Genomic DNA, 12,345 nt, shown 5'->3' on the forward strand with positions numbered 1-12,345 from the left:
TACTGCCATTAACATTAACTCTGATTTATCTCTATACAGATGCTGCCAGACCTGCTAAGTTTCTCCCAGCAATTTCCTTTTCTTGATCTCTAATTTCCTGCAGCTGCAGTTCTTTGTTTTTATTTACGTACCACCTGTTTGGCCATGATTTTGTCTGCTTATTCTAATGTTTAAAGGTGGAGTCCATGGCTTTTTAAGAATTATCACTGATTAATCCAAAGACCCAGATCATGATCCGGGGACCTGGTTCACATCCCGCCGTGGCAGATCATGGAATTTGAATTCAATTAAAAGAAATCTAGAGTTATGAGTCTGATGATCATGAATCCACTGTCAATTGTTGAGAAAACCACATCTGGTTCACTTTACAGAAGGGAACTGGCATCCTTACCTGGTCTGGATTACATATGACTCCCTGGATCCATAGCAATGTGGTTGACTCTTAACAGGCCTCTAGGATGGGCACATATTGGTCTTGCCAGCGGTGCCTTCACCCTGTGAGTGAATTTTAAAAAAAAATCTAAATGGGGCTCTTAAAAATCAATATCTCTCTTCTTCCCTTTCTCCCACTAATCCTTTAAATGTGTGTGCATGCAAAGTCTGACAGAATTCTCATTTTGTTTTTTTTTTACATTCCCAGGGGTCTTCAAGATCCAAGTACCAGAAGTTCCTGTCGTTGCCATCTTTGGGAAAGATATCACCCTGAACTGCTCCTTCATCACCAATGCCACCTTTTCCTTGGGCGACCTCACTGTCATTTGGCAGCTTACAGAGACTCGGAAGATGGTGCGCAACTACCCGATCCAGCAGGACCAGCTGGCAGACAGCTTTGCGAACAGGACAGCTCTGTTCACTGAAGAGCTGGAAAAGGGGAATGCTTCTTTGCTGTTGAGGCATGTCCGGATTGAGGACGAGGGCAGCTTCACCTGCTTTGTGAGAATTAAAAGTCACCAGAGTGCTTCCATCATGCTCCGACTGGCTGGTATGAGGACGTGAGATTGTGCCCAGAGCAGTGGCTCCCAGTCTTATATTACTTACACTGAAGCATATGCTCCCTACTTAACTACATATAATTCACTTATGATAAATAATAATATTTTATTATTCTTCCTAATTGCTGCGTGTAACATTTTGCGGTTCATGCACAAGGACACCCAAATCCCTCTGTATCTAAGCTCTGCAATCTCCCAGCATAATTTTTTGTTTTGTGTTCTACACACCAAAATGGACAAATTCGCATTTTTTTCCACATTGTACTTCCTTTTCCAGCTCTTCAACTACTTACTTATCTGTAACTTTTTACATCCTCATTCTGTCCACTTTGCACCTGCTTTCCTGCATATCTTTGTCATCAGCACGTTTGGCAACATTACCCTCTGTCCCAACATCTAATTGTTTATAAATTTGTAGCTAGTTGGGGTCCCAGCTCCAATGTCTGTAGTACATCTCTGACATTTTGTGAAGCCTCTGGAAGACCTGTGTATGTGTCCTTGTTGCGTCCTGTTAGCCAGTTAACTTTCTATCCTTGACAACCTAGTACCCAATACACAATGAGCTTTCATTTTCTGCAATAGCCTTTGATGTGGTAACGTAGTAAATGCCTGCTAGAAATCTAAATATAGTGCATCTACCAGTTCCTCTTTATCCAAATTATGTAATATTTTTACAATAGATTGTTAGCGTGATTTCCCTTTCACAAAACAATGGTGACTCTGCCTGATTACCTTGAACTTATCCGAGTGTCCTCCTATTAACTTCATTGATAATTGCTTTTAACATGTCTCTATGACAGTCATTTGGCTTGTCATTTCCTGCTTTCTGCCTCCATCTACTTTTCTGATTAAAGGAGTTGCATCCATCATCTTCCAATCCAATGGGGTCATCCCTGAATCAAGGAGGTTTCAGAAAATTAAAACCAATGCATCACCATTTCAGTAGGAACCTGGTGCAGAGTTGGGCTGACGTCATGGAGCTGCTCCCTCACTCAGCATAGATAGCACATTGTGGGCAGAATTAGTTAGAGTGATATCAAGTAAGGACTGTAGAGGGAATCATGAAGTAGACCAGCTCAAATGAGGTGATAGAATTTATGGAATAGTATTCCAAGATGGTAACAGAAAGAGTAGAGTTTGATATATTTCTGATTACCAATATTGTTTTATGTATAGTCTGAACTGTAATAAACAATGTTGTAAAGAGGCCTAAGCCTGAAAGCATTTTCTGTCTTATAGACCTGGCTATCTTTGAGCCAAATGCATGAATGTGGGCATAAAATCACATGCCAAATGTAAAGGGGGCTGACAGTAATGTGGAGTTTAGATCACAACGAGGTCAACCATGACTTTATTGAATGGCAAAGCAGCCTTAAGTCCAAATGGCGTAATCCAACTCCCACAGTCCTACAACTCCTCGTCAGCCGTATGTCTTTGTAACTATTTGTTTTGCACTCATTAACACAGCAGTTTTCAACAGCGATCGGAGATAATGGGAACTGCAGATGCTGGAGAATCCACAATAACGAAGTGCGGGGCTGGATGAACACAGCAGGCCAAGCAGCATCTTAGGACCACAAGAGCTGATGTTTCGGGCCTAGACCCCCCTTCATTTCTGATGAGGGGCGTAGGCCCGAAACATCAGCTCTTGTGCTCCTAAGATGCTGCTTGGCCTGCTGTGTTCATCCAGCCCCACACTTTGTTAACCAGTGTTCAACAGTGCCAGATTTTGAAATGTGGAATTCTTGTTTTTGTTTTGTTAAGTGAAACGTCAAAGTTAGCAAAACCGAGATCGAAATGGTATGAAAATTACATAGTGATCTTTGGGCTTGTCAGGACTTGGGAAAGCTAACTGACCAAATGGCTGCAGAGATATTGACGAAGTTGTAATGTTCTTTTGGAGTGAAACACGTTGATTGGTTGAGAGTATTTGCTTTAGTTGTACTTCTGTCATTTCAGCTTCTTACTCCAAACCCAACTTGCATTTGGAACCTAACAAGAATCTCAAGCCTGGCGATGAGGTGGCCATTACTTGCCACTCTTCTGGAGGTTACCCCCAAGCCACAGTGCAGTGGCATGATGGGAAAGGGAGCAACATCACTGAGAATGTCACCACTTCGCAGGTGGCCAATGAGCAGGGTCTGTTTGACGTCCGCAGTGTGATCAGGGTGATACTGGAGCCCAACAGCACGTACAGTTGCATGGTGAGGAATGAGCTGCTGAATGAGGAGACCCAAGCCTTGGCAACCATTACAGGTCAGTCGCACATTGTTGTTACCGACTTGCCGATGTGAGGCCTGCAAAATAGAATAGAGCATTGTAACAGCACAATTTGCACAGCGTTCATTCCAATTACTGTGAACTGCCTCAAAGGACTTCTGAAGTGTCTGAAACATCTGTTCATTCATTCTGCTCTGCAGTGAACCAGCTGAAAATCACTCCACATCACAATAGGATATCGGGAAAACATGTTTAGAAATTTTGATGGGCAATTTTCTTTTCTTTTTAGCGGGGGGAGTGGGGGAACATACACTGTTTCCAATTTTGTAGCCATTTAAGCCCATTACGAACATGGAAAGTGATGACACTGTGACAGAAGCCTTGCAGTACCTGGGTGAGTGAGATTAACTAATATTATCTCTTCAAATCACACCTGTTTTTCATTGACAGCTGGTTACAGTTTTGTTTAACTTCTGTGAAGGCTAATCTGTTGGATCTCCTATAATGGAGCTGGAGCAATTTACTGTAGATGGGGTTAATAAGGAGGAGCTGTCTGACTGGCAAGTCGTAGAGTTATGCTGTCATACAGCATGGCAACAGTCCCTTTGGTCCAACCAATCCATGCTGAACCTAATCCCAAACTAAACTAGTTTCACCTGCCTGCTCCTGACCCTATCCCTCCAAACGTTTCCTATTCATGTACTTATACAAATAAGTGTTGTAATTGTACCCACATCCACCACTTCCTCAGGAAGTTCATTCCACACATGAACTACCCTCTGTGTAAAAGAAAATTACCTATCGTGGATTTTTAAAAAAATCTCTCTCCTCTCTCCTCAAAAAAAAAAATATACCCACTGGTCTTGAAATCCCCCATCCCAGGGAAAAGACAACAACCATTAATTCTATCTATACCTGTCATTATTTTATAAGTCCCAGCCTGTCTTTATATAAATTGAACCTTTCATACCTGGCAACATCCTGGTAAATCTCTTTTGAACCCTCTCCAGCAAATAATACCCTTTCTATAACCAGGCGACCAGAACTGGACAAGCTGGTAACTGGACCACACCAGTTTTTAGATCGTTTTTTTTTGTGGACTGAGTTGATGTGATCTGGAAATTCCCTGCCTGAAAGCAGGGTGGGGGTAATGGGAGCAGATTTAATACAGCTTCTGAAATGGAATATTTGGAAGGGAAACTTTGGAATGTAATGGTGTAATGACAAGGGAGTGAGACCAATTATGTAGCTGGACAGAAGAGCCAACGTAGGCATGGACTGCTCAATGACCCCCAATGCTGTATTATTCTGTATTGAATGATAAAGGTGGATATCTTTACAATTCAGAATAAACCCCTCATCTCAAGTCTTTCTTGTGCATTTGAGTCAATGACTGAAGAGATTTTGCAACTGAATACTGTTAAATTAAGGCAGATTTAACAATTGGAAACTTTTAACCAGTAATCTGTCACAAAAGAAATTATACAAACAGCTCAATGTTTGTTGAGAAATGTGATTCTCTTCAATTAATTGAATTCTGAAAATAACATTTAGCTTTTCCATTAAAAGTAATTGAACTGGGTCTTTGTTCGAGTTAGATTAGAACAAAGAAGGGATTTAAAGCCTTATTTAAAACAGTTAAATAACAGGATTGCTTTGCAGTGTGTTTGTTCTGACCTTGTCAGTTTAATGTTAATTTGAAGGATTGATAGATTTAACCTTCAGGTTCAGTTGTCCATCATTTATCTTGTCCTTAAGTTAGGAGGACAAGGCTGTATAAGTGCTCATTATTGGTTAAGTGCATGACCTCTCTGACATTAAATGTCATTGACTTAGCAAATATTAAATAAATGAAGCTGACAGTGATATATTCACATTTGCATTGTGATAAGCCTTCATTCAAAATCAAGTTTTACCAAACCTGTCCCAAAAGTCACCTTTCAGTTGAAGGTTCATTTCAGCTTGTTGTTATTTGCCAATAAACATGGGGTCCAACCACCAAAGAAGTGAAGATATGTGTTTTATTTATAAGATGTGGCTACCACTGGCAAGACAAACATAGGTTGCTCATCTCCAAATGCCTTGCTGTGGGTCTGGAGTCACATATAGGCCACACCAGGTAAGGATGGTAAATTTCCTTCCTTAAAGAACGTTAGTGAACCAGATGGGTTTTTGTAGCAGTCAATAGCTTTATGGACATCACTCAGACTGGCTTTCAGTTACAAATTTTTGATTTATCGATTCAGCTTACGAATGAATGGATTTCAAATTGATTCAAACTTGAGTCCCCACAACCTCTGTCTGGACTGCTGGTTCACTTTTATTCCCATTACAGCACTGTCTCCCCATATACATATAGGAATCTAAAGAGCACTTGAACATGGGACGAACACTCTGATTGGATTTTCTCTGGATCCCATACATAGTCGAAAGAAATAAGGCATGATAACCATGCCACCGCCCCCCCCCCCCCCATCACTCCTGAGGTCTACCGGTCAATCAGCATGTGCAGAGGGCAGTGAGAATGGGTTTTAAGAGTTGTCGGCCACACTGTCGTATTGGATTCCAAGAATGAAATGCGCAAGAGTACCCAAGGAATCAAAGCTTAGTCCTGTAGGAAACCACCCCTGGTACCTAGAAGAGGCCATAAAACTCCAACGTGACTTACCCACCTTCAGTGTTTTCATACCATCTGTCTTTCAATCATGGAAGATATTGCTTTAAACGTGAGCAAAGAACCTTTCTGCCTCATTTGATTAGCTTTCGTTGTGGAAGGGTTGGAGCTAAACTTTGGGAACAGATAGCATTCCCCCGTGTCGTTGTCACTTGCACCCTGTTACAGTTGTAAGATTCAATTACAGAGATGCGAATCCATCACAGTTCAAAATTTTTGCTGATACTTGACTGATGGAGTTCAGAATGCCGAAATGAAAGTAAAAGTTAAAGCAAAAGAGTGGCTGAATGGATAGCATTGCTACCTCGCAGTGCCAGAGATCTGGGTTTGACTGCAACCTTTGTGGAGTTTGCATGTTCTCCCATGTTCGTGTGGGTTTCCTCCTGGTGCTTCTGTTAGCTCCTGCAGTCCAAAGTTGTGCAGGTTATGTGGATTGTCCATGCTAAACTGTCCATGTTCAGGCTAAGTGAATTACCTATTGGAAAATGCAGGGATAGGGTGGGGTGGGGCTGGGTGGGATGGTCTTCAGAGGGTTGGTGCAGACCTGATGGGCCGCTTGGCTATTTTCTGCAGTGTAGGGATTCTATAACTCCAAAAGCAGAAAATGCTGGAAATGCTCAAGAAGTCAGGCAGCAACTGAAATAAAACTCTTGTTAATAAGTTGCTCAGCATTGAACAACTGCTGACATTCTTTTTTTTTGCAATGAAGTTCATTGGTGTGAAAGTTACTTTTTGGTTCTGTTGTTAGCTCAACTGTTTTGAACTGCAACATATCCATTTTTATGACCCAGATTACCAGTTTTCTTTGCCGTGGATTTTGAAGGTTTCAGCTTAATAATTCAAAGTGACTGCCTTGAGGGTGACCAGCGAAGGTTACAGCTGCTCAACTCATTATCTCCCACTGAAAGTTGCCTTAGAGATGAAGGGGAAGATTTCCAGCCTGATCATTGAAACATGCAATTAGAGATGCCATTGTCCTACATCTTTCTGGCAAGGTTGCCAGCCAGAACCGTGTGCACTTCAATAGAGATTGAAGATGTAGCTGTGTGGGAGTTAGTTATCATTGTAATGTGCCATCACATGCTGACTGACTGAGATTTTCCCTGAAGACTGGCATCTTGCTGTTGTGCAAATGTTCAAAAGTCTATTTTTACAGAACTGTAGGACTTCTTTGCTCGTTATCATGTGTTACTGACATTGTGAACACAGTGGGAAGATTCCCTCTGTCTGACCTGCTTTTGATTAGCAGTGGTCAACATGCAAAAGCTTTTGTTTTCTTGAGTGCTATCTGCATGATACCACTAAAGTAACAGATACCTCCTCCAGTAACAGATGGAACAGAAATTCTTCCTCCTTAGAAGAGCAGGTTTCATTGAGTGAATGCTGCTGATTGTGAACTAGCCTTGCATATTGAGAAATTACAGATCTGGCATGGGAGAGGCAGCACACACCCCCAGCATTAGTTCCCAACATTCAAAGTTGCTCGCATCTGATATGGTAAACCAATATAAAACACACATTTACTCCCAGCTGCTCCAGTTATGGGCATCTACTCTAGGAAGGCTTGAGAAACAGGTGTTGCTGCCCTTGATCTTTTAGATGGGGGTCACTGAAAGCTTGTGAAGTGTCCTAAGAGGTCTACAGCACAGAAAGGGGCCCAACAAAGCCACACTAGTCCAAAAACAAGCCCATAATCATTCCAATCACGTTTTTGAGCATTTGGCCCATAACGTTGTGTGCTTGGCACATTTAAATATTTAAACGTTAAGAGGGTTTCTGCCTCTGTCGCCCTTAAAATTACCTGAAGAGTTTGGCAGATTGTGACTAATGCGTTGCAGTCACTTTACATCAGTGATGGAGGAGATGGATATTGCAAAAAAGTGGCTGTGCTTACATTTAAGCTGGCTTTTTCCTTGTATTTATCTCCCTGAGCTTTGGAGATCCAGTGAAATAGTATTCCACTGCTCCCTGGCCATCCACTTTGTAATTTGTGGAGGGCTTTTGGGAGTCGAAAGGTGAGCCACTTGCTGCAAAATGCACACAGTTCTCGTGTAGCTCTAGCAGTAATACAACTGGCCCAGTCATGGCATTTATAGTGAGTCAGCGAGGTTTTTCAGAGCCTCCACGTTATGAAGTCATAATCCTCCTGTTTCTCTGGCATGTTTCATTGTGCCAAAGCTTCTGATTACACAGCCGAGCATAAGTGTGTGAGGAGGTGGTGAAGGAAATTGTCAAACAAGCCACCGTGAAGTTTAACACACAGGCTGTTCGTAACTCCTACATTTGTGAAATGATGAGATGAGAACTTACAGACTACTTGTGTGTATTTCTTTTGTTATTTATCATTGGAAAGACTGGATTTGAGTGGTGGCTGCATTCTGCTTAACATACCAAACAAGCTGAAATTTGAGTGCATCTGATGAGAGAAATATGATCCTGTGGTGATTTGTAATAAGGTCAGCCAACTGGACATCGTAGAATGAGTTCCCCAATTGGGGCTGTTAATTTGGTCCAATCAGGGAGATCTGCATGACATGAAAAGATTGAGTTAACATTTCAGGTCTGGTGACCCTCCCCTCAGAACCAGGAAGGGGTACTGGCACTCTCATACCTAACCCTGTATGAGGCAGCACTATGGTCAAGGACTGTCCTTGTATAAATAAAGGGTGACTTTGTGACAAGATAACAGCTTCCAAAGACTTTCAGATCTCTGGCCTAATTTTTACAGGATCCACTTTAATGATTCGTGATCTTTGCGAAAATGCCTGACTGCAAAATGAAGGGAGGAAGTAAAATTGCTCACCTTTAAATGTAATAACATTGCTTTGCCAGTTGAAAGCCTTAGCAATCTTAAATGGGTGTGTACATGGTTATCGCATGAGAGCTGAGCCCATATCTGCCCACTCTTCTAATTCTCATACATTCCCTCTTCCTGTTTGATACAAGGGCATGTTGGCATTTTGGTCTCGAAGACCTATTGAGAGAGCCTAGAAAGAGAACTTGCCCTATCCCCCATAAGAACATAATGTCAGTCATCAGTCATGGCTGAGTTGATAACACGCTCATCTCTGGCTCAAAGTCTTGGGTTCCACTGAGTCAAGTGCAAGCATCTAGGCTGATGCTCCAGTGCACCGCGATAGGCATGCTGCACTGTCAGAGGACTTCGCCTTCCAGGGAAAGGCATTCCAACTGAAGCATGAATACAAAATATCATATTGTGCCATTCCAAAGTGAAATGGGGATGTTCTCCCCCTGGTGACTGCCATCAACCAATGTCACAAAATAACTGCAAGATCTGGCCATGATTATGTTGTTATGTGTGGAACCTTGGAGAATGGCTACCTCAACTTCCTACGTTACAGCAGTGACAAGAACCTGTGAAGGGCCACATTCTACTGACTTACGAATAAGTGCAAGTTCTTGCTTTGAGTTAACAGCGACTTGACAGCTCTTTAGCGGGTGCTTTGAGGCTGTCCTGTGCAAGCATATGTTGTGAGATATTAACATTGAATGAAGTGTGGCAGTATGAGCACAGTTCAGGATATGGCATTGCTGATCTCACTTGTCAGTGATACGCCTGGCTTTCCTTTTTCACTTTCTGCTCTGTTGGACTGGCAAATGAAAAGCTACAGCATCTCTTTTTTGACACTGAATGCAGCCTTTGGATTTATTAAAACTGAAGCGAGCTGTCTGGGAGGAGGGGGGAGGTTTTTTAAAAAAAAGAATGAGAATGGATTTCCAGGAGTTAGGAGTAGGCAAAAGTACATTGAAGGCCCTTTTAGTTTTAAGGCAAATTGAATCCAGGGCAAACTCCTAGGCCCTATATTTTGAAATTCTTTCTCTGCACCTCTCTGTTTAATAGTGTAACGTCTTCAAGACCCTGGAGCAACCTTGTGATGATGTCTCAGAACTGTGCATTAATATGCATAAGTAGCACAGCATGAACAGAGTTAGAACAGAATTCTTGATTTGGAACAACTTTCTGGAAGACTGACATGAGTGCATGGATAGAGTAGTTCCTACTGCATGTTTTCCCCTGGTGCCATAGTCCAGTTTATCCTGTTGAGTTGTGTTTGTCAATGTTTGTAATGAGAAGGGTTATTGTAAACATTTGGTCACACATTTCCTATTGCAAACACTAAATGGTCAAACGCCAATTTTAATGGGAAACGAGACGGAGGAGGCATTATGGGGGTGTGCTGATTTTTCTTGTTGTGGTCTGCTTGTTTCCAGTTCTTACGTTTGTCCAGCGGAAACTCATTTGGGCACTTTTCTGGAAAAGGAATTGAGAAAAATTTGGATTCACTCAATGTGATTTTTTTTTTTTCTTTTTGAAATCGGCTGCTCATCACAGTTGATCCAGGTCTTAGACCCCTTTTCGTGCATCTATTCCCTGGCACATATTGGGGGTTGATTGTGCAACCTTCCATGTTCTAATGCTTCCCTTCGAAACCGGACAATGATTTCATCAATATAAGTTGTCCAAGGGTTTGTCATTGTACTCTGTTTCAGTCCAAGCTGAATGAGATGAATATCAGCCCAGTGTGCTCAAATGAGGAATGTCCAAATAACTTTGCCATTAGTGTTTTAAAGAATGTGTTAACGTGACAGTAACAATATATATGATTCCATAAGCTGTAACAGACAGAAATGTGAATACATACCAAAAAACTGAAAGAACTGCTGAAATTGGAAGTCTGAAACCAAAACAGAAATTGTTGGAAAATCTCAGCAGGTCTGGCAGCAGCTGTGGAGGGAAATCCGAGTTAATGTGACCCTTCTTCGGAACTCTGCAGCACAGATGCTGCTAGACCTACTGAGATTTTCCAACAATTTCTGTTTTTGTTTCAAATATGTGAATGTGCTTTATTCCACAGTCTATGGCAGGGAAGTTGAACAGCGCCCAGGGACTTGGTGCAGTTTTGACTTGTTCTGAAAAAGGGGAACTGTGATAAACCATGAAAATACAGATGATAAAATGTCTTCAATCGTTCTGATTGCTGTGAAATTTGCCCCTTGACATTCCTCTATCTGAATCACTCCATCGCTAGCAGTCTCTTCAACCTCCTAGGCCCAACACTTTGAAGTGGTTTCTCTGCCCCTCTCCATTTAATTATATAAAGTCTTCAAGACCCTGGAGCATCCTTGTGATAATGTTTCAGAGCTGCGCATTAATATGCGTAAGTAGCACTGTGAACAGAGTTAGAACAGAATATTCGATTAGGGACAACTTTCTGGAAAACTCATGAGCACATGGATAGATTAGTTCCTACTGCATGTGACTGTAAATCAGACCCTGCTGTATTAATTATTACCATGAATAGCAGTATTTGATATTAATAATAAAAAGCTAGATGGATTCACTACTGCTATTGAGAAGTATGAGTGGATAATTTGACTTGGCAATGATCTTATAGCAGATGCTGTAGAATCCATAAGGATGTATAACAAAAGGACTAGATACTGCTGAGAATAGTCTGTAAACTCCCCAACATCTGTTTTGTACATCAGAGAATAAATCAAGAAACAAATAGGGCATGTAAAAAAAAAATGCAGTGCATTAATCATAAGTAACTTTGATCTTCTCATTGATTAGGAATATCAAATGAACAAAAGGTTCTGGAAGGATTCATAGAAAGTGCTCCAAGAAACTATTCTGAAAAATGTGTCATGGATCCAACCAGGGATCATGCAATTTTGGATCTAGTACTGTAAAGTATTGAGGTTGGTTTAATAATAATCTTGGAGTAAAAGATCCCTGGCTAGGACAAGAGATCAGACCATTGTATATTTCAGCATTAAGTTTGAGAGTGAGAAACTTGCATTGAAAACAACTATGCCATATACAAGTAACGGTAATTAAATAGGAAATAAGGGTAGAGTTAGCTGGGAAAGGGGTTTAGTCGACAAGACAGCGAGGAACGAAAGCAGATGGTTAAGAAAATAGTTTATGATTCAGAGCAAAGATATAGCCCATTGAGAAAGAAGGACTTTAGGAAGGGGAATAAACCAATCTTGGTTAACCAAGGAATTTTAGGATTGTTGGCACTCACTCACTGATATATTTGATTATGAACCTGGGACATTTAAGGATTGCCAGCAATCATTTACCAACGAATAAGATCATCCATCGAGGAAATTCTGTTACACTGGTCATGGGTTTTGTGGGTTGTTGTGTGGCTGACGAGCGTGATCCTAGAGCCACATGTCCAACCACATTTGTCAGATGTTGCCAGGAAGTAGAATTGATTCTTGGCTTTGAATGTTGGCTCGTTTTAAGGATAATATCAAATTGAAAGTGAAACATAAAACGTGGTCAAGACTAGTAACAAACCGGAAGGTTATACAAGCCGACATAAGATGATTAAAAAAATGTTTTAGCTTTTCCCTCTTAATATCAATGTAAACTAGCTATAGTCTAACTCAATATAAAATTTGAAAAGTGAGGCCAAAATGAAC

The 12,345-nt window shown here is 41.2% G+C and overlaps 1 protein-coding gene across 5 annotated transcripts in view; it reads left to right on the plus strand.

Annotated features, from left to right (window-relative positions):
* LOC125446708 (CD276 antigen-like) overlaps positions 1-12,345 on the plus strand; it is a 312,391-nt gene that overhangs the window by 133,664 nt on the left and 166,382 nt on the right. For all 5 annotated transcript variants that reach the window (XM_059640089.1, XM_048520440.2, XM_048520439.2 and 2 more), the window contains 2 exons: positions 641-982; positions 2,952-3,248. In XM_059640089.1, coding sequence (XP_059496072.1) covers positions 641-982; positions 2,952-3,248 — 639 coding nt within the window. The remainder of the gene's footprint in view (positions 1-640; positions 983-2,951; positions 3,249-12,345) is intronic.

Source organism: Stegostoma tigrinum, chromosome 36 (genome assembly GCF_030684315.1).
Source record: "Stegostoma tigrinum isolate sSteTig4 chromosome 36, sSteTig4.hap1, whole genome shotgun sequence".
Lineage (NCBI taxonomy): Eukaryota > Metazoa > Chordata > Chondrichthyes > Orectolobiformes > Stegostomatidae > Stegostoma > Stegostoma tigrinum.